General features: G+C 42.0%; 1 protein-coding gene across 1 annotated transcript; it reads left to right on the top strand.

Moving 5' to 3' along the window:
• Positions 1 to 6007: 6007 nt before the first annotated feature.
• On the top strand, positions 6008 to 23175 carry thbs4b (thrombospondin 4b). The gene is made up of 22 exons (XM_040158335.1): positions 6008 to 6305; positions 9472 to 9669; positions 10375 to 10625; positions 10742 to 10844; positions 11020 to 11102; positions 11217 to 11268; positions 11411 to 11562; positions 13198 to 13335; positions 14892 to 14969; positions 15076 to 15228; positions 15352 to 15456; positions 15552 to 15659; positions 16684 to 16843; positions 17757 to 17875; positions 18178 to 18230; positions 18342 to 18535; positions 19343 to 19521; positions 20292 to 20340; positions 20457 to 20653; positions 20790 to 20962; positions 21402 to 21541; positions 22280 to 23175. The coding sequence occupies exons 1-22, from the start codon at positions 6227 to 6229 to the stop codon at positions 22336 to 22338; spliced, it is 2823 nt and encodes a 940-aa protein (XP_040014269.1). The 5' UTR covers positions 6008 to 6226; the 3' UTR covers positions 22339 to 23175.
• The last annotated feature ends 255 nt before the right edge of the window (positions 23176 to 23430 follow it).

Below are 23430 nucleotides of genomic sequence, written 5' to 3' on the forward strand. Positions count from 1 at the left end.
TGTAAAGTTTTTAAGTCAATTTTAATTTCGTCGAACAAAAACTATGACAAAAAATATTCATAGATGAATTCTTTTCATGAAAAAAACTAAGACTAAAACCAAACAAAATGTAACCTTTGAAACAAAAACTATGACGAAATACTAATCAGTAATGCGAAAGACAGATGAATGGACAAATGAGCTAATCAAAGTGTTAACGCAGTCTTATTCAACATGTTCAATCCTGTTTGTCCCCTTCCAACCAAAATGTCTTTTCTTCAGAAGTGGATTTAGCTGCTTGACGTGTTCACTGATATACAACATCTTGCGTTTCAGTAACATTATATATCTACCAGCAATATAGCTAACTTTACTGGTTTGTACAGACTAAATGCATCCACAGTCGGACTTCAAATTACAGATAAAACATTAACTGACAACTAAACGACTAAAATGACTTTGACGACTAAAACTAGAACAATAATCCAAGGACTAAAATGTGCCTAAAATGTGACAGACACTAAAGTCCATTTTCATCCAAAGGCTAATAAAACTAAATCAAAACAGTCTGTCTTAACCATTGGCTTGTGTCTGTCCGATTGTTTCTTGCCTGGTCACAGGACATTGTTGTGTTGTCACTGTGTTCCCAGATCTCAGCAATTGCTTTGGAGAGTGCAATGTTTTCCATGATCGGTAGAATAACCACGAGTTTTAATAGACCAGAATTATCCTATAAACCATGAATTTTGACTGTGGATTATCCCTGATTCAACCTCCCCCCACCATTTATCCTCAGCTTGGGGCAAACAGGCAGTCACAGGTGGGACAGGCTGTTGTAAATCACCATGCTCTCACACAGTTTAATCCCCTGCTGCTGTGAACTTTAGTGAATTCTTCATAGCAGGGGACTGTGAGAAGATTTGTCGACCCTGTAACATCCTCCCTGAAACAGGGACAATTACAACAGTGAACAGCCCTAAACGCCATATGTGATTTTCAACAGACTTCTCAGATATGTGGAATAGGAGTATAAGCATGAGTCTGAGCATTTGGTGTTATGAAAGAAAATACAAATCCTATCCTCATGCCTTGTCCCTTGTAACTGTTGAAGGCAGAGAAGACTGAGGCCGAGACAGAATGTGGAAGAAATCAGTTCATTTCCTGGGCTGAACTTTTGAGATCTGACATCTGTCTCTCTGGGAAATGCATTATGTTCCTGCTCCTATAGTGCTAGACAGGAAATAGAGAGTCCAGTTTCAAAGAGTTTGGACGGAGGAGTTCAGTTCAAATGGCGTGGCGTCTGTGCCTGAGCATTCAAAAAAGGTCACTTATGTGAGCCTCCATCTCAAGTATCTTCACTTTACCACATGTGGCCCGCTTCCCCCTCCTGCACCACTTATTATGAGGAATAGTAGGTTATAATTCCACATAATAGAATGACGTACTCCCACTCAAAAACCTGAAGCATAGTTGCCTACCAAGGCCAGCACACTCCTTCAAAAGAGTATTCTATATTTGCCTTAATAAGTACAGACTCAATGTCTGGATCAATGGAGGTGAGACAGGGAGAGTGAAAGAAACTCCTGTGTGTACAACAATGTTTGATGAGTTTTGTTTTGTTTGTTTTTTTAATTTTTCAAATTTTTTCTTCTTGTCATGTACCCAAACACGTGCACGTCATCTTGGATCTGCTGAGCCAGGTTACACACCAGGAAGGGGCAATAACTGCTTCCACGTGCTTCCCTGCCCTCCTCTTGTGTACAGTCCTTCATTACATAGTCAGTCGTGCTACCTGAGTGTGGCACAGATGTGGATGCGAGCTGTACCGTGTGACCCAGTGTGCTCCGACACTATGTAGGAAAGGTCCGCCGTGCGACGGTGGACTTTTCGATCCCAGACATGCTTGGTCTCAATGTGCCAGAAGTATGAAGGATTAATGAGAGCAGCTGGAATAAGTCTCAATGGAGCACAATGCAGCAGTGTTCACACTGTGTAAACAAGCTGCTCACTATTGTGTAGGTGTGTTTTGTCCTCACATCCTGAAGCACTCTTTTGATACTGTTTTGCTACAAAGAAACCTTTAAGAACATGTTGTGCACATTGGTAAAATGGGATATATTTTTTTATATATTATAAATTATTTTACTTTTTTTTTTAAGTAAAATAGTTTGTAGGTTTTTAATAGATGCATATGAGGGGAAACAAAGCTAGAGGTTGTTGGATGGGTCAAATAGCTTTGGGGGGGGGGCTGTGCAGTAACTGCCGTAACTTTCCGACAATCTGACATCATTCACACCAACCTCACACTGTGATTGGCCAGCTGTGCTGAAGTGAGAAAGGAGCCAGGGCTTGAACTTCTCTCTAAAGATCTGTTGACACGTTTTCTGAAAATGTGCAACATCATACCCGTATTAAACCATCATCTCCCTCATCTCTCATTCTGAGAGGACCAAGAATGTCTGATCCAAATTTAGTGGCAATGCATCCAATAGTTGGAGAGAACTTTCACACAAAACCTCATAGTGGTGCTAAAGGAATAGTTAGGGCATCACTTAAGTTATTAGTATTCATCATCTGAGGACCATGAATGTGTAAAATGTCATGGCGGTCCATCCAATAGTTGATGAGATATTTCAATCTGGAGGAATGTGGTGGCCTGAAATTGCCACCTCTAGGGCACATACTGCCGGCAAGGCTAAAAAAACTAAAAGGAAAGAGAGAAAGGTTAGAAAAAGGGGAAAAGGTTGCATTGGGGATGTTAGTGTGAAAAACAAAAAGATTTACAGAGCCGCACGACCGTCTCAGTGTCAAGTATCTATAGAGATGATTTACAGCGTTCTCTCTCAACAGTATAAGGTGTGTAGTTGTAGGTGAGACATGGGTCGAGATGTAGTGAGGGAGTGTGAACGCACCCAGCTGGTGTGGGTGATAGAAGGAGCAGCTGGACAGTTTCAAATGGTCTGAGAGTGAACTCGCAGTTTACACATGACAAATCCATCAGCCGCCGCTTCTGCTGGCAGCCCTGCAGGGGTCTTTATTACGTAGCCTTGCATACTACTGAGAAATTTAGTGAGACACTGAAACCACATTGTTGTTTTAGAAACTATGTGTTCTCCCAGTGCGGCGAGGCTATTCTCAGAATACCTCTCCACACCTATCATCAATCTTACAGTGTAATAGCGATGTTTTTCCAAGACGGGCGTTCAGGTTTATGTTACTGTGTTCACCACTGAGACAATTTTGAGTGATTTCACAGAGAGATATGAAGGCGGGTGATTCGGTCAGGTAAATGGAATTGAAAAAAAAAATATATAGCAGTGGTTTTATCCGTTTCCTGTAATTTTCCAAAGCTGGTCTCTAAGGATTAGAAAAATCCTATTTTTTGGTCTTTTTTATACACAACCCAGACTTATAGTTAAACTCACATTCAGCTCAAATAAATATGTTTGCATAAGCTTTGGCTTGAATAACTCAAAGCCAAGGACTAAATGAGCGGCGCCTCATTTTTGAAAACCTTCTGTTCCATATTAGCTCAGAATAAATTTTCTGATTAATTTTTGATCTATAGCATTTAATGTATAATTTGTATTCATGCCCTCTATACCGTGTTAGACGATTCCAGGAAAGTCGACAGCTTTATCCACCATGACATACCAATTTGGCTCAAGAGTTTGCAGTCTAAATATGCTGCAGGATGTGGGTCCATTTATTAAGCCTCTGCCTTGGGTTCAAAGTTACAGTCTGTCTAATACCAAAAATTCAGGCAATTTAATGCTATAATTTCGGGTTTGGAGTGAGTCCCCTCTACCAGACTGGAGTGAGGTTTTGATAGATGCTGCAGATTTAATGAGGTGTTAGATCAGAGCCCTCTGACTTGCTGACTGGCTGCTGTTATGTAACTTCATCAGGTAGGACATTGCGGCGCTTGTAAGACATTGCATCCCACAGTGTAATGAGCACTTAAGCACTCAACGCAGGAGCAAAAGAGACTTATGGTCACCTCCAGCTGTGGTATGCTGTGTTGTAAAAGCCTGTGTCCATACCTCAAACATGGCGGTACTGAATTTAAGTCATTTTATGAAAGAACATCTTGTCCTTAATGTAGTGCATCTAATTATTCTTTTCTTTGATACTGTAGTTTCTTGGACATAAAAAGTTCATCATCAGGAAATCTTTATGCCAGAAAATACCACATTGATGAGAAAATTGATAGATTTATGTGTAACATTTGTGTTTTATATTTATGTAGACTGAAATGGTACAGAATAAGCCTAAGTAACAAAAGGCACAGTATTTGTAGTGACAGCGAGTAATAATATTATATATAGCCCATCAAGTAAATCACACAAACATTTCAGCACAGCATGCTACTGACAAATAAATCCAATGAGCTTGGTAAATGATCTTACAATGATCTACCAGTAGAAGAATAACAAAGACCATGATACAAAAAATGTGTTCATAATCAATGTCAAATGTTGAGTCTAGTTGAAGAAAGAAGCAAAAAAAAAGCAAAACATACATGTGTTACAGTAAAATATCTTCCTTTGTTTTGCTATTAATGGACCGCATGCTTCCTATTATGTACCTTTAATCATTCTTGTTGCTATGTCTTGTTTTTTCTTTCGGTTCAAAGTTTTTAAAAAACGCTAATTGTCAGACCTCCCCTGAGAGCCAAAACAGCCCTCACTGCAGCATTAAGCCACTTTTTCAGGTCAGCCGTGTATTAATCATCGCTAGCCTAACACAGTACATCTTGTTGTCACTGTGGTAATGGCAATACTATAATCATGCTGCCAGCTGACCATATGAAGAGTTTCGAGCCTGAATATCAGCCTCGAAATGACCAAATCTTGGGATTTGGTCATATCAACATAATGAATAAAAAATAGCCAGGAGATGGTGTCAGACACATTTGAGGTTTGGCTTTATTATTAGCCAGCTGCAGCATTCACTGTCTGACCTCATCCACCACACCATGATGTGACTCAGCCCAGGTCCTCCAGGACGTTGATGTGGTTTGCTGAGCTCCTTGCCACAGCTGCCGACCATGCACCGAGGTCTGTCGGGCCTTCTGTGATCAGGAACCCAAAACGCCTGTAAGGGATCACTCTGAAAACCAATCAGAGGGCAGATAAAACTATGGGTGTCCTGTTGCCGACTGGATGGAGTCCATGGCAGTAGACAACACAAGACTGGAGCAGCAGTATACAGACTAACCACAAGGAACACCTGTGGTACATGTATGGAAACTATGACTCATTTGCTCCTGTTTGTTGCTATAGATACTTGTGTTTATCCTTTTACTCTAAGTGGGAAGTTCATCTTGTAGCCACCCAGAATTACTGAAGAATCCAAACATCATTAGTTACTCATCCATAGAGTAAGGTTGCTCGTTTGTCTTAAAAAACTAGATGCAAAGAAAGAGGTAAAAAAAACCAACATCTTTAGGACCTGAGCGACCTCATCTCGGCCAAATGTGGCAAGTCGCGTGGTGCCAGACATGCTGACGACCTGGAGGCCGTGTGAGCCAGCAGCCTGTCTGAAGCTCTGCTGGCCGGTTAACACGGCTTGTTAAGGCATGTGCTCATTTCCTGACTTTGCCCGGGGAAGGAGGGAGGAAGCAAGGGCATATGGGAAAGGTGTCACATTTGATGCCTAGAAGGAATGTGCAAAAATCTCCCTGTGTTTCAGACAGAGTGTGAAAAAAATACCAGAAGTCTGATTGCTGGAGGTGGGAAACACATTTTCAGAAATTCAACCCAAACATGAGGAGTCCAAAAATATTCCAGTTTGCCTTGCAACATGATTTCAGTGGCCAAAAATGGGCTCCTAGACTGGATTAGAAGCCGCTCATGTATAGTGCATTTGTGTAAGAGCCTGTGGGAATGGGTAGCAGCCAGTAGGAGCTAATGCAATAGAGTTTGCCCAGGTCACTCCTTCTCTGCATGGAGCCGTCTGAGGAAGGTTTTAAAAGCAGGTTCTGGCCCTGATGCTCCTCCCTCAGTAATACTCCCGCAATCCTCTCTTCACATTCACACACCAATTCAGGCACACACACTCACCCAAAAACAGTCAGCATTAGGCTCAACATGACAGTCTTGTCTTACTTCTGATTCAAAAAAGAGGCAACGACACAAAGGCACCACTCACAGCAGACGCAGACATACGGGAAACTGCCACTGTGTCACGTACAGATAAGTCCCTGCAGAGAGACCGCTGATCTGGGACCAGTTGGAAGGACAAAATGGGTGTGTGGACAGCCCTGATTCTGACCTTGCAGCCGCTATTACAGCTGTGCTTACACGTGGAAGCCCAGGCTTTAGGTAAGTGTGGTTTGAAGTGTTTCAAATTTCTTTTCATATCAATTATTTAAATGTCATTACAACTTTTACAAATCGCGACAGATTGATCGGCGATAACTAATTGCAGCAGCTCTGGTTGCTGCTGGGGATGACATTCTCTTGAAGAATGAAAATCATCTTCACATCACACACACACACACACACACACACACACATACACACACACACAAAGAAAGATCTCTTTGATTTTATTTTAATGCTGCATTTTCTAACATCCTGCCTGTAATGCAATCCACCATTTTCATTATCTGTCAAAAAAGATTTAATGGCTCCACACTGGGTATTTTAACACACTATGTATGAGTTCAATGCATAATGGATAAAGCAGACACTGTGAAAGAGAATATCATATGCAGACCCAAAGAACACAAAGGATTAGACATGGTCTGTGATAGTCACTCAGGTATGAATAAAATGCTAAATATCCGTGTCAGTTGCAAAAGAGTCGAATGAATTTTTGTCTGGGACAGAACGCAGACAAAGATAAAGGGTAAAAGTAGACAGAGTTTTAAACCCATCATCCCTCTGCTGAAGTAAAGTCGACCCTCCTTTTCATATCTATCCAGCTGGATCTGTTTGATTGCTTCAGCTCAGAAGGTTCAGCTTTCTGGTCTGTATTAATTCAAGCAAAGTACCAGCTAGGTCAAACACATGGGAATAATTAGAGATGATCTGGACGCAATATTGAACCTCAAGTCGCATGTACACACGGACTCTCTCACACAAATTCGTTCAAGGTCACCCACAAACCGGAGCCTGCAGCAGACTTGCAGGAATATTTGTGTTTGTACTTTATCAGCTTCTTTCCAATCAGCCCCAGTTGACTGATGGCATGGCTTTCATGCACCCATTAATCCTGACAGTTTTTTGACAATAACTGCCTGGTGTTTTGTATAAAACAAGTCCAGATCAATGGAGTTCATCAGCTATCATTTCCCTTGCAAATGGCTTATTGTCTGCATGAAAGGAGTGAGACCAATTGAAAGCTGCGGTAAGTAAGATTTAAGTAGCACAAAACAGCCATTCCATCTCTGTAAAGGGTTATTGGGGTTATTGATCAATGTTAATGTCTCAAGGATGACTTCACTCGGAGCTGAGATTGCTGGAATTCGAAACGCACTTTCTACTCTGTGTACAAAGACTCCCTGCCCAGGGCCAAAGTGTATCTTTAAAGCGGCGTACTGATGAATCTAAATAGAATCATCACCTGAATCTGCAGCTCCTCTCGGATTTATGGCGAGTTTCATCTTATTGTTCAGCTGTCTGGCCCACAACTTTACTGTTTTGATTCATTCTCACAGCTCTCATAGCGTCATTTGCGGAATATTGTCATTTCAGGAGAACATTTTCTAAAAAAAAAAAACAAAAACCCTACTGCACCCTACCTGCTCAACCCAAAATGGCTGATAGACACAGTTAGGAACTAGCTAATTGATGAACATAATGGAGAACTTAGCAACTACAGAGCGAGATATTTCTCTAACAAGTTGGTATGGACGAAAAACAGAGCTCAAAGAGAGGGATTTTTGGACTTCACTTCATCAGGTGGCCAGAAACATGACTCAAGAAATGCATCTGAGAGCACAAAATATTATTCTTATACTGTTTTTACATCATGAAATAAAATGGATCTCTGCTCCCGTTAGCTAGGTTACTCATGGCTAATGGGAAAATGTGACATCAATGTTTATGTTAACTACATGCTGCTGATGATGGTGTAATTCCTTCACCAGTCGACTAAGTATATCTGTACACTAATCTACGATAAATCACAGCTTTCTACATACAAACCCTCAAATATAAAGCATTTGTTTAGCGCCAAGATGAAGAATGCCGACCATTTGTATAATTTATGGTAATCTATAACCGTGACAGATTTATATGCTGGTGTTAAGGAGAGGGCAAGACACTGGATAACTTTATGGCTTTCAGCAGAGCTAGTTTTATGAAGCTTGAAATCGGAGGTTAAGCAGGGGGTAAAATGCGGCACTCTCTCAGGATCTCTGGTGTAAGACAACCCTGACCCCCGCAAAGCCCCCTGTCCGGAAGACTTACTATGAACGCCGGGATTGTGTGTTTTATGTGCAAGTATGTTACAGTAACCCTTAAAACGTAAAGAGTGCAAGGAGTTTAATTTGTTCCCTTGTTGTTTTGTCCACTTTTCGACTTTTGTCAATTTAATGGAGCAAGTCACATCGAGTGAAAGAGAGATCTTTCCGTGCAGTACTCACCAGTTGATCTTGGCAATTGTGGAAACATGAGACTCATCTCATTTTTTAGTGAAAGTGATGTTGACAACACCACATGAGCGGGCATTTTTGGTGGCATAGTCACATTATACTGCACACATTTTTAAACCCCCGTGTTGCGCTGAAATGCACCGTGTGCCGAACCAAACACATTAGGGACCACGGACAGAGGAGCGAGATGAAAGAAAGAAAAAGAGATCTTATCTGGGGATCATGCTTCGCAATCTTGGCTGACATCGGCCAGTCTTCAGTCATCGACATTTGGGAGCAATTTTGCTCCCTTGCGAGGGCCTTGCACACTGCTTTTAGGGTACTTGTGTATTCATGATGTGTGCAGATGGTGGACTACAGATTCACTGCACATCCTCTCATGGCCTGCCCAGCTCCCAAGTCACTTTATTAAAGGAAGCTTTTAAACATGAGCACAAGTGTACGGCGTCTCTCTGGCATTTCACTCCCACTAAGCAGCCTGTCAGTAGATATATCTGAATTCTGCCATACTTCTGCCTGTGAAAAATGAATGAACTGTGGCTGAAAATGAGAGGTCACATACATTTTTTCACCCAAACAGCTTGACAAAAAGAAATAGTAAAAACACCATACATCATCACCAACAGTCACAGTACATAACGCCGATGTACTTAGAAAATCCACCTCCTTGTGATTTCCTGCCAATTCTGTCTGCCAAGTTTGTTCTGACTGATTGACATAGTGTCTCACAAGAGCAACAAACACTGGGTCAACATCATCATCTTCTTGTTGACTCAGGATGTGTTTACTCTGGGGTGGGAGTGTGGCTGCAGGTTGTAAATATTATCATCTCATCATCCATTACTCATGTGCTTTACTCCTCGTCTCTTTCCCATCCCTGTCAACAGTCTATGATCTGCTCACCTCACCTGATTGCCTGCCAGACTTGCTGCAGGGGGGTCTGGCTGAGCAAGGGGTGAATGAGGCTTTCATCCTAACCTCCTTCAAGTTGCAACCCAAGACCGGAACCACTGTGTTTGGCCTGTACAACCCAGGGGACAACAGCAAGTACTTTGAGTTCACTGTGATGGGGAAGCTCAACAGAGGTAAGAGAGCAAGAAAGAGGCTCTGGTACAGTTTAAAGCTGCACTAATCAATATTTTTATATCAACAATATGTTAAATGACTGTGTGTAATGTGAGAGGGGGCATATAGTGATGAACCAACAAAGAATTATTACAGGATTCTGCAGTTCCCTGCAGCTCTACGGAGCGTTGTAGCTTCTTTCTGCTTATTGCTTTGGTTTCACGGTCGCAATTTTACTGTTGGGGTTCACTCTCGCCGCTCTCATCAACCTTTGATGAACTCCTTGTACCAAACAGCAGACGAACTTATCAGGTTCGTATCAGGATTTTGAGGAGATCAAAACAGGGCTAAAAGGAGAGCGAATATTAAACTTAGATTTGTCGGGTGGCCACATTTCACACCACTATGGACAAAGTATTAGAAACACCTTTCAGTATCGCACTCCAGTAAAACACCACGACTCACTGCAACCTCAATAGTAAACATAAAGTAGAATGATCAACAAAAAATTGTCATTGATGTTACGATTTAGCTCAAAGCACCACTGTACCTATGTACATCCTCACATAGCCAATAGTATGGCTTTAGACCCTTAGTATTGTTATAATTTGGATGATTAACCCTTTACAGTAAATGCAGCCTTTAAAAATTTTTTCCAAAACTTCTCCCTGTTATCTCTTCTTTGCTATCTCTGCTACCTCTTTCCTTGCTCTGTCCTCTCAAAGCTGTGTTACGGTACCTGCGGAGTGACAAGAGGATGAGCTCGGTAACCTTCAACAATCTGGTGCTGGCAGACGGCCAACAGCACCGACTGTTGTTCCACCTGAGGGGGCTTCAGCAGCAGGGGCCAGGCGGGGTGGAGCTGCATCTGGACTGCAGGCTCGTGGAGACGGTCAGGGATCTCCCTGCTGCCTTCCAGGGTTTGCCAGCAGGCTATGGTATGGTTGAGCTGAAGACCATGCAAGCCAGAGAGCAGGTGACCCATCAGTAACAGTATTTCCATACAATAATGAATATGTTTCTGTCTCATTGATTGATTTGGAGGTTTCCAAATGGCTTAGTCGTCCCCTTTGACTTGTTTTATTCTAACAGGAGAATTTAGAAGAGCTGAAGTTGGTGGTTGGAGACTCTTTTGAGAATGTTGCTTCATTACAAGACTGCCATTTCCAGCAAAGAGACTCCGTCCAAACTCTGGGTAAGATTCTTTCTGTGGAAATAAACGTCCATGGAGATGTCCAAATGTTCCCAGGAAAACAATCGCAGCGGTAGGAAAGCAACAGCCAGTGTTTCTCAGAGTGACCTGAGAGCAAGGCTCAGAAAATCCCCAACCTTTGCTTCAGTCAAACAAAATAACAGTCCCTTTCTCTTAGGGGTCAACACGAAGCAGCTGTCAAATCAAATGCTGGAGTTAACAAAGGTGATAAATGAGCTGAAAGATGTCCTCATTCAGCAGGTAAATACCTCTAACAGTTCCTCTGAGGCCACTTAATCCCTGCTACCTCACCCCTGACCTCCCTGACAGCTTGCCTGACTGCATATAAACTTGTTTATGTTTGACCTTCTGTAGGTCAAGGAGACCTCATTTCTCAGAAACACCATCTCAGAGTGTCAGGCCTGCGGTAAGATAATCTCCATTAACAGTCATGTCACTCACCAGTCAATATGATGATGACAATATAATGACTATTTTTGGATAGTTTAACGAACAAAATTAAACTGCAGATGATAAATGAATATGACTTTCCCTCTGTCGTTTTAAAGGCCTGGGAGGAACTGAGGTGGTGAAACCACGGTGTGCCCCAGGTGTCTGTTTCCATGATGATATGTGCACAGAGACAGCAGATGGTGTTGAGTGTGGACCCTGTCCTGATGGGTACACCGGGGATGGTTTCAACTGTGATGATGTGGACGAGGTAAGGCTCAGTCCGTGTTTTTCTACTTTGACTCTTGTGAGATACAATATGAGTTTAAGACCCCCAGATTAAGGGCATTTTTACAAAGTGTGGCGATCCCTGCCCTTCCTCAATTCATGTATTTTAAGGCTAGAACTTGGGTACATGGTCAGGATTATAGTTACAGTAAGGTTAAGATTGGTAAAGTTGGCCAATATGGGAAAAAAAATCCAATTTACTGTATGTATTACCACATGACAACATAAAAGCAAGTTCATACTCTGGTTTTGGATCCAGATGAAAATCGCTGTGACCTAACAGCTTGTTAAATTCAACCCTTACCTCCATCGTAAACTGAACGGTGCCTCGAGGGGCGTCCTTGAACTACGGCATACACCTTGCACACATTTGACTTTTGAGCACCCTGTTGTGACGTAGGTGTATCTTCACTGTATTTTTGTCCACTTATCTTATATCCCATGCATAATATAGCAATAAATATGTAGATCAATTAGAAAGGTGGGTGAGGTGTCTTTTTCCACCATTTGATGTCAAATGAAGATAAATAGACATGGAATGGGAGGGTCGGTAATGAGCAACTTGTGTTAAATTCCCCTGATGTAAGTGTGAGCCTGAGGCTGTTGCTTTGATGACAAAATGTGTATATTTTCACACAGAAACTCTGCTACTGTGTAGGAAAAACCAGTAAACTGGGCCTGCAGTTCACAATAGTCATTTTGTTGTATTTTGTAGACATTTTGCCTTTATCCAAAATTATCTCAGTAGAGAGGTGATGGGAAATGAGATGGGTGAGAGGCTGAATAACATTCAACACAGGATTTGAACTGGGAGATGCTGGAATCAAAGGATATGGCTTACATCTGCAGGTCACCATGACCCCCCATGTTTTAGATGGTCTTTGTTTGAAAATACAGAGCCGTACTCCAGGGCACTATGTGGTGCTCTGTACTGGTACTCTGTTAAACTATGAGCCGGGGGAATGATGGTCCAAAGAGGGTTTTCTTTTTCCAAATTTGGGTCTCTGAGGTCTGAGTGAGTTGAAGTAGGACTATAAAATTATTTGAATTCAGACCTGAGATTTTCCGGGCCTCCAAAGGTCTATGAGAAATTTCACAAACTGATTTCAGCAGGTTTTCTTGGGAGTTAGACAAAGAACGTGGCAAAGGGATCATGGAACTGGCGTACAGGGTCCTTATGCACTTTACTGAAGTTAAGATGGTGTCATGGGGTTTGGGGACCAAATCTGCAGGTGAAGGTATAAGTTTGGTCATATTTAATGAAATAATGAAAGTTAAGGAATACTGTTGCAGATCATCATAACTATAGAAGTATAAGTGTGTGTGTGTGTGTGTGTGTGTGTGTGTGTGTGTGTGTGTGTGTGTGTGTGTGTGTGTGTGTGTGTGTGTGTGTGTGTGTGTGTGTGTGTGTGTGTGTGTGTGTGTGTGTGTGTGCATATGCTTGCCTATCTCTCTTTTTGTGTTTGCACTGACCTTTCTTCTAAGGACTGGCCCATTCAACATTCTCTTTTTTGAAAGAGCAAAAGTGCCGTCAGACCAAAAAGCTTTTGGGGCGAAGCCCTGTGAAATCCACATACGTTTTGCAGCTTCAACAGAGCTCATGTCTTCCTCCCTGCAGTGCCAGTTTAACCCCTGCTTCCCTGGAGTGAAGTGCGTGAACACTGCCCCGGGCTTTCGCTGTGACGCCTGTCCGCTGGGCTACACTGGCCAGCCAGTGGAGGGCGTGGGAGTTTTGTTCGCTCAGACCAACAAACAGGTAAGAGAGCAGATAAAATATGGACGACACACAGACAAAATAAGAGTAGAATTTTTTTTTTTTTTTTTTAAAGGGATGTAAACAAATAACAGCATACACCAAAGAAGACATAAAACATAATTTTGTAATTGTACTACAAGAGAATACAGGGATTTCAGCCCTCAGATTGGGGTGTAATTATTTAGTGTAGTTATTGATATGGAATATCAACAAAATACTGCATTTACTGGTCGCCTACACTTAGTTGCCAGTATATAAGGTACACCTAAATAAAACTACCTGTAGTTTCCCTAATAAAAAGGAAACTGTATACCAGGTATACCAGGACAAATATGTAATTGGGGGGGTAAGGACTTTGTGTTTAACAAAGAAAGAAATACCACTGTAAGTATTTTTTTTAAATTAGTAAATACTATAATTAATTATGGGGTAACAGGGCAGCAAAAAAGGGGAAAATTGGGTAAGTGTGGATATTGCAATGAAATTAGTTATGCTATAATTTACTGTATTTTTAAATTTATAATATTCTTACATATAAAACATTTTTAAATATGGAGCACTTATTGTTATGAAGAACCCCTCCGGACAAGACATTCAAAATGACTCTATACGCTTTGAATAATAATTTGTCTCTAATGTGGTTTTCCCAGAAAAATAAGCAATTAAATACTTTTTTATTTGCTGGACATAAAATGTCTCCAACATGACTGAAAGGTCCGGTCTCAGTGTGTGTGCACTGGAGGGTTCATGTTTCTGCAACACGCATTTGTAAATTCCCCACTGGACCATCATTGGCTGCCAAACTAGTCGTGACGTCGCAAGATCCTGACTGAAATTTAAGATGTACACAGAGAAACCTTCCCCTTTCAACAGATGAACTTGAAAACAGTCCCCCAGTATCAAAGTCTGCACGTATATCATTCTGCACAGTGAAGTTCAAACAACCAAATGAAGTGACAATAGACCAAACATATATTTGAGTGGCGGAGGACTTCAATACAGTGTACATTATTATTGCTGCTAGGGAACAAAGCATTATATTAAGCCTGGGAAGAAGGATGTAACTCTATAGTTGTGGCTATTAAATAGTTAGTGATTTTTTTAAATTATAATAAGAAAATGGGGGCAAATAGTGTAATTTTCGGATCCAATCTAGGATCCAGCTGATGACCAAAACTGATGTTAAAGAGGAAACTTGAATAGCTTAAAAGTAATTACAAAGTGGATAGGGGGGCTGTAATATGTAATTAATTAATATTTACCAGGTATTTATTTAAAGTGTAATTTAGTTCTAGGTCCCTCTTAAACTCAAATTTATAATACCTCATATGTACAAAATATTTAAATAGTAATTAGTGGGCTGTAATCTAAAGCATTACCAAATAAAGCCACAGCAAGCTTGAGCTGCCCTATCAGTGCTCTGGGAGTGATACGGCGTCTGTCGTGTGTCTTTTGGGCTGTAAACCTGAACTATGAAGTGAGGGTAAGAAGGTAAATTGAAAACAAAGCTTTGGATGATTTCACATGTTACATTAGACTCCTTTTGTACAATTCAGGTCTGTGACGACATTGACGAATGCAAAGGACCCGACAACGGAGGCTGCACCGCAAACTCAGTCTGTCACAACTCTGTGGTAAGACTACTGTGAGGCTGATAGAGGACAATGATTTCATCTTTTGTGACTCGTCAAACTGCCGTCCGAAGAAGCTCATACGTAGCCTGTCTTCCTTCCTGCACAGGGCTCCTATCATTGCGGCAGCTGTAAGTCAGGTTTCACAGGAGACCAGGTGAAAGGCTGTAAGCCGGAGATCAGCTGCAGCAACAGCCTGACCAACCCCTGTGATATCAACGCCCAGTGTTATGGAGAAAGAGATGGGTCAGTCACTTGTCAGGTAGGACTTCGCACCACTCACGCACCCTTACACTACGTACTACCCACACGCAAATACTGCATATAAACACAACTGCACACACTGGCTGTCGGATTTTCTGAGGTGTTCAATTTGCCTTGTCAGTGTGGAATTGGCTGGGCGGGTAACGGCTACCTGTGCGGGAAGGATACCGACATTGATGGATACCCAGATGAGAAACTCAAATGCAAGGATTTGAGCTGCAGAAAGGTAAACAAATCGCAAATTGTCAGCAAATGCAACTTTGCCGTGATAGGCAGGCCTCTTTCCTTTTTTCGTTCTTTTACAGTAACATCTCTTCACAGGATAACTGTGTCTACGTTCCTAACTCTGGTCAAGAGGACGCCGACAGGGACGGCCATGGAGACGCCTGTGATGATGATGCAGATGGTGATGGTATTCCAAATGAGCAGGTTGGTGGAAATAATCTGTGTGAGCACACAGGGGCTGCGACTAATGTTTTGGTTTTTTTTCTGATGATTAACTGAATTGTTTAGTCTATAAAAGGTCAGAAAATAAGGGGGGAATGCACATCACAGTTCCCTAAGCACAAGGTGACATCTTCAAATTGCTTGTTTTGTCTGACAACCAGTAAAAAACCCAAAGATATTCAATTTTCAATCAATAAGAAAAGCAGCACATCTTTACAATTAAGAAGCTGGATCCAGAGAACGTTAGGCAACTTCGCTAGACTTAAAGGAGTAGTTGAACATTTTGGGGAAATTGGCCTATTGGCTTTGTTGCTGAGAGATATATTAGAAGACTGATCTCACACTCGTATCGATCCATTCAAAATAAAACTACCCCCAGCAACCAGTTATCTTAGCTTAGCATCAAGATTGGAAACAGGGAAAATAACTAGCCTGGCTCTGCCAACACCTCTAAAGCTCAAACTTATCATGTTACATCTTTTTTTTTCCCTGTTTGTTTTATTTAAATCTGTGCAAACACTGAAGAATAAAGGCGACAAGTCACGGAAGTAGTCCAGGACATAACCTACCGTAAAACCACAATGTGTCGGTTACACACTTTAAACAAAGAAAATGCACTGCGCCATGTTAATTAGTGATCTTTAGAGGTGCTGGTACGTGGATTTCACTGCCTTTAGACAGAGAGAGCCAAGTTGAATCCTCCTGTTTCCAGTCTTTAAGCTAATCTAAGGTAACTGGCTGCTAGCAGTAGCTACATATTTACTGTAAAGACGTGAGAGTGACATCAATGGTCTCCTCTAACGCTCAGTAAAAAACTGAACGGGCCCTTTAAACTTACACCATCAACGTACACCATCACCCACTAACATCCCATCTGTAAGTGAAACCCACGTTTTTCCAGGGCACACATTTGAATGGACGACGCAAAAATGTATAGTGACACAAGTGCACCCACGCAAGCGCACACGCTGCAGATGAGACTATCGCCTGTCTCTGCCTGTCTCAGGACAACTGCTGGTTGAAGCCCAACGTGGACCAGAGGAACAGTGACAAGGACAGCCACGGCGATGCCTGTGACAACTGTCGCATGGTGGAGAACCCTGACCAGAGGGACACTGACAGCGACGGCAAAGGGGACGCCTGTGATGACGACATGGATGGAGATGGTATGGAGAGAAATTACATCACCAACACTGACGCTCATGTTATATAACCAACGTCAGTGAAGGCCCTCACTGTTAGGACTTATTACTCTGTTCTCTCCTTCACATTTGCCCCATGCCCCCATCCTGAATTACACATTTTTGACAGTATATTACCTATCTCTTTGAATCATGTGGTAGAAATATATCACTGTCTATGCGGCTGAGACATGAGAAAAAGCACTGCAAAAAAAAAAAAAAGGCAAAGGCAAAGGCAATAGCAGTCTGACCCCAGAGCGAGCACAAGCTTTGATCATTCACCAGTATGATTTCACCTCAAAAACACCCACAGGAGAGAAGATGGTTCTTCCTCTATCGCTGCTACTTGACCTTTATGCATGTGTGGCGCTGCTGCTGCTGCTGCTGATGCTGATGCTGATGCTGATGCTGCTGCCTCCCTGCGATGAATGAAAAATAGCCGATGATCGCCCACGTAGCCAATGCAACAGTGCGACCTAGTGGTGAAATCACAGACAGCACGCCGTGAAATTGATCAACGACCACGCAGTTGTATATGGATATAATGTCTAATTTTTTTTCCCCCCACGCGTTCACCCGTCGAATATAAAATCACTCACTGGCTGATCGTTGTAAACTTCTCAGTTACTTGAATAAAAAACGCCCAGTGTGACAGTGTTTGTTACAAGACTGAAAAAGTCACAATATCCTCTTTACTTAAATATATCAATTTGATTGACTTTAGAGATTCAGATCAATTAAGTAAATACCCCATGACTGTATTTCGGAAACACCCATGTTTGGTTATAATTTCACTAGACAGTAATAGGTCTTGTTTTGTAATCGGGCTGCCGCTAATGATCTCGTGCATTTTCGTGCACACGACACCGACTGTCTCCTGTGGGTGATCGGCGATCAGGCCTGAAGAACTTCCTGGACAACTGCCAGCGTGTCAAGAACAGAGACCAACTGGACCGGGACGGAGACGGCGTGGGAGATGCTTGCGACAGCTGCCCCGACATCCCTAACCCGAACCAGGTCAGTCAGAGCCAGATAGATAGACAGACAGATAGATAGATAGACAGATAGACCGATAGATAATAGATAGATAGATAGACCGATAGAATAGACCAATAGATTGATAGATAGATAGATAATAGATAGGTAGATAGACAGATAGATAGACCAATAGACCAATAGATTGACAGATAGATAGATAGATAATAGATAGGTAGATAGACAGATAGATAGAGAGATAGACAGATAGACAGATAGATAGACCGATAGATAGACAGATGTGGGAAGATGGCCTTTTAGTGAACTCTCTGTTCTCGTTTCAGTCTGATGTTGATAATGACCTGGTTGGAGACTCCTGTGACACAAACCAAGACAGGTAATTATGTCACAGTCTATGTTGTTCACTTGCAGATATGTGACCCCCCCCCCCCACTTCAAGTGCTACAGCTTTTATTCATGTCATGTGATCGTGTCACTTCCCCTGTAGTGATGGCGACGGTCACCAGGATACCAAGGATAATTGCCCATTCGTGATCAATAGCTCCCAGCTGGACACCGACAAAGACGGGCTGGGTGACGAGTGTGACGATGACGATGACAACGATGGGATCCCGGACATTATGACACCCGGACCAGACAACTGTCGGCTGGTACCAAACCCCGACCAGACTGACGACAATGGTGAGTCTCAAATACATAGCATGTTCACCCATGAAGACAGCTTACAGTAATGTCCAGATGTTATTGTTGGTATCTTTGATTGAAAAACCAGCTTGGTGCTCAGATATAAATGATCATAATTTCATCTCAGCATCCATATTTTCCCCGAACTGCTCCTGTCTGACCTTAACGTGGTTTTCGGCCCCGGTTTCAATCAAATCAAGCAGTAGCAGCCTTGGGAAGATTAAGTGGCAATTTTGCTTAGTAAAAGCACAGCTTTTTCGCGCAAGCACCCATTTGGCAATTTTGTGACATTAATAGTGTGAAAATGTGCTGTGAGGTCAAAGGGAGTGCAGTGCCAATTGAAATCAAGTGTCGCAGGGCAGTTTTGGTCGGTGTCAGGGCGTTCAGTGATGAAGAGAGGAAACAGACCTTCAGAGAGTCTTCAAGGTGTTTCTTGGAGTTGTATGATCAGCTGTGTCCTGAGGATGTATCTCTCTATCCGTGCCTCTGTAAGCATGATGAAGAAAGTATTTGTCCGCCACCGAATATGCTGGAGAGACTACATCATAGCATTTTTTACCAATGGCAAATTCAGCATAGCAAATTTCTAATTCTGAACACACACTGACGGCAGGGCGCGGACGAGTGTGAGAATCAATACAATCTCACACCATCAAAATTAAGCAAATGCAACAAACAATACAGCCTCGTTTTTTTTGCTAAAACATGAATATTCCTTTAAGAGAAGATATCATCTGGCATTCAGCAGTGTATTCGACCCCTTTACTTTAGAGCAAGTTTTAACGACCCTTTCTTGTCTGTCAGGTGATGGAGTTGGAGATGTGTGTGAGTCTGACTTTGACCAGGACAAAGTGATCGACAGGATCGACAACTGTCCTGAGAATGCCGAGGTTACCTTGACTGACTTCAGGGCCTATCAGACAGTGGTGCTGGACCCTGAGGGAGACGCCCAGATCGACCCCAACTGGGTTGTTTTAAACCAGGTGAGATTACCGAGTGCTGAAACTTTCTTTGCTCCAAGTAAGTAATAACAGTGTATAAAAATGACAATGTGTAATGTTAGATTTCTTCTTAGTGATGAAACTACAGAGAATTATCACCCAAATCTGCAGCTCCCCTGGGCTTTATTGAGCTCTACAACGAGTTCAGCTCATTGTTTAGCCCCCGTCCGGGCAGTGATTTTATTGGCTTGGTCTACTCTCATCGCTCTCAAAGCGTCATTTCCGGCCACAGCAGGCAGCTGTTTTCAGCAAATAAGCTCTAAAAACCCACTGTGCTCTACCCACTCAGCACCAAACAGCAGACTGCCACAGTTAGTGACTAGCTGTTAAACACAGTGGAGCGTTTAGTAGCTAAAGAGACAAATATTTCCCTCAGGAGTCGGTGGAGATCAAAAACTGAGCTAAAAGAGTGAATATTTGACTTATATTCGCTGGGTGGCCAGAAACATGAATCTAAATTAATTATAATGTTGCTCCATAACTGATGGACGTGTAATTAAGCAACTGTTTGCTAACGGGTTCGCCATCTCAACATGATGATATGTCTGTTCACAACTCGCTTCCACTAAGATCCAAAAGGGGCCAAAAAAAATCAGTTATTACAGGTGTAAACCATTGCTAAAAACTAAACGTTAAGTGCATGGAAAACTCATTTTGACCTAAAACGTAACTCTCAATTAATTAGCTTAGCAAATAAAGGCATCAAAGTGCAAGATTACTCATTACCAACTCTCTCCCTCTTTCTCACACAGGGAATGGAAATTGTTCAGACCATGAATAGTGATCCAGGACTTGCTGTTGGTAAGATGTCATTCTTCTCTGAGTTGAATATCAGCCACTTAAACACATAATGTTCCTCAAAGATATCCCAATCTGAATGATGCACATAATATGCTGATCACACTTTCTGTTGTCAGGTTACACCGCTTTCAGTGGAGTGGACTTTGAGGGGACATTTCATGTGAACACAGTGACTGATGATGACTACGCCGGTTTCATATTTGGCTACCAGGACTCATCCTCCTTCTATGTGGTGATGTGGAAGCAGACTGAACAGACCTACTGGCAGGCGACACCCTTCAGAGCTGTGGCCGAGCCCGGCATCCAGCTTAAGGTGAAAGTCAAGTCATGTTACAAATCCTCAGGGGCCGAGTCATTCTCTATTTGTATCCATATTTTCCACATTCCTGCCTCTACTCTTGTCTGTCTGCCACCACATCCCTCCTCACTTCTCTGTGTCTGTTTGTCAGGCTGTGAAGTCTAGATCAGGCCCCGGGGAGCACTTGAGAAACTCGCTGTGGCACACGGGAGACACCAACGACCAGGTGCGTCTGCTGTGGAAGGACCCAAGAAATGTAGGCTGGAAGGACAAGGTGTCCTACCGTTGGTACCTGCAGCACCGCCCACAGGTTGGATACATTAGGTAGGACGAATGCCACTCTCATATCTGTCTGTTAAATATGAGGCTATAGCAACCGATTAGCTTAGCTTAGCATGAAGTCTGGAATCAAAGGGAAATAGCCATGCTGGCTCTGTCCAAAGGTAGGAAAATCCAACTACCAGAACCTCTGAAGCTCAGATTAACTAGCTATGTCTAGTTGATTAAATCTGTGTAAAGACCAAGGTGTAAAAACCACAAGTTGTGGTTTTTACGGAGGGCCAAGAACAGTCAGGGATATAACGTGTTAATTAGTGAGCTGTAGAGGGCAATATTTTTCCCTTCGTTTGCAGTCTTTATGCTAAACTAAGATTACCATCTCCTGACTGTGGCTTCATATTTATTGTACATTGTTGTATCAAAAACACAAACAACAGAGATAAAAAACTAATAAATGAAAAATCCCCTCTGGTGTTTTGTTTAGAGCACGGTTTTATGAGGGAACTGAGCTGGTTGCAGACTCTGGTGTGACTATTGACACGACCATGAGAGGAGGGCGACTCGGTGTGTTCTGTTTCTCGCAAGAAAACATCATCTGGTCCAATTTGAAATACCGCTGCAATGGTAAGGAAACACTCCAACAAATCCATCCAATATATATGCTATTATGTTTGTCTGTGTCTCTCAATGTGATGAAAAGCCCGAAACACCAAGCTTGTCTTTTTGCTGATCAAAAGGCAGTTGTTTTTTTTTTTTTCAGCCACGCCGGCGGCGTGACTCTAGTCCACAACAGTGGTCCAGGCTAAAATATCTTGTGATCTTTGATACAGACATTAATGTTCCCCCCAGGATGTATTGCAATCACTTTGGTGATCCTTCAACTTTTCATATAGGGCCGTCATCTGGTCAAACTTTCGATTTGTCCAAAACTTTGGTTTATGACCAAATACCCCAAAAACTAATGACATATCCCTCAGCCACAGTTATACTTTTTGTTTAGTGTTAATTAGCATATGTTAGCGTGCTAATATGGTAAACTAAGATGATGAACCTGGTAAACATCAGAATGTTAGCATTGCTTTTGAGTATATTAGCATGCTGATATTAGCATTTAGCTCAAAGCACCACCAATGTACAGCCTCACAGAGCCACTGGCAATGGCTGTAGACTCAGTAGTCTTGTGAAAACATTACATATCTTCCACCATGACCTCTATGACTTGTGTCTGGAAAGTGGGACAGTATTAAATTTGATCTCTTTGTTGCATAAACAAGACTGAAACTGTGAAAAGAATTAGTCTGGCCTCGCTTGGCTTTAGATTTTCCAGCTTGTCTCACGACACCTAACTTCTCACTTCCACAGACACCATCCCTGAGGATTTCCAGGAGTTCAGCACTCAGCACGGCACTGACTCACTCTAAAGTCAAGATAAAAATATGACACCAGCTCTCCAAAGATTGCTTCTGTGAGTGAGTGAGTGTGTGTGTGTGTGTGTGTGTGTGTGTGTGTGTGTGTGTGTGTGTGTGAGAATGTATGTTAGTGGGAGTGTGGGAGTGTATATGTGGGTGTTTGTCTATCTATCTTTGTATTGATGTGTACAGTTTCTGTGCATGTATGACCACAATCTTTGTACTGTATGTGCGTATTATCATGTCTGATCCCTTTTCCCAATCGTGTCTTCCTGTTTAATCATCCCTTTAAGACTCCAGCTGAGCTTGTTATGCTGAATATTGTAAGTTATAATGAATTTTACCAATTTTTAACGACTTTCAGTACCATCACTGCATATAGTTTTAGCACAAGAGGCCCCAAGTGGCATCCAGATTTCCACATATTTGCTTTTTCTTTCTTTAAACTTTTTCACATAGTAAATTGGACATGTTTAAACTAAGGGGTACATCATTATAAAAACTAGTATTTTGCTTTTACAGGAATATTTTAGCTCATGTCTAGTATTATAATCATGTTCACCAGATAAAGACCAGCAGAACCTGCTCTCAGTCAACCTCATTCTGATGTGTCCTATATTTTGATCATACAGGGATTGCATTGTGTCAGCTTTGTGTTTAATCAGCATGGCATTTTACTCTTTTTGCAGTGAGGATGAACAGACCAAGTTTTGCATAACTCAGATTCCAGATTCTACCTTGTCTCGCTAACTGCTAGATGATTAACGTAAAGCTCAGTATAACCTTGTTTTCTCCTTCCATCATTTGGTCCTGGAGATCTTGATCATTTCATGTCTGTATAGTCATTAACTTGGTCAAAATAAAGGGCTGTTTAATATATTGAAATATTAATTCTTTTAAACGGTGATATTATCAGGATTTGTCTAATTTCCTTCTAAAATGTTTAGATGTTTTGATGTATAGAGGTGTTTCTTATGTAACTTGAATATACCGAAGGACATGCGTACATGCCAGTGAAGAACAACTCCAATGCGTGAAAATGACCACTCATGACAATCCCCTTCCTCATGAAATCGCAACACTCTCCTTTTTACTCAGAATGTG

The sequence above is a fragment of the Xiphias gladius genome, chromosome 20 (genome assembly GCF_016859285.1).
Source record: "Xiphias gladius isolate SHS-SW01 ecotype Sanya breed wild chromosome 20, ASM1685928v1, whole genome shotgun sequence".
NCBI lineage: Eukaryota > Metazoa > Chordata > Actinopteri > Istiophoriformes > Xiphiidae > Xiphias > Xiphias gladius.

Coding starts and splice junctions, on each gene's coding strand:
- thbs4b (XM_040158335.1), top strand. CDS start 6,227: ATGGGTGTGTGGACAGCCCTGATTCTGACCTTGCAGCCGCTATTACAG. Junction 13,336..14,891: donor TCGCTCAGACCAACAAACAG/GTAAGAGAGCAG, acceptor TGTACAATTCAG/GTCTGTGACGACATTGACGA. Junction 15,457..15,551: donor AGGATTTGAGCTGCAGAAAG/GTAAACAAATCG, acceptor ATCTCTTCACAG/GATAACTGTGTCTACGTTCC.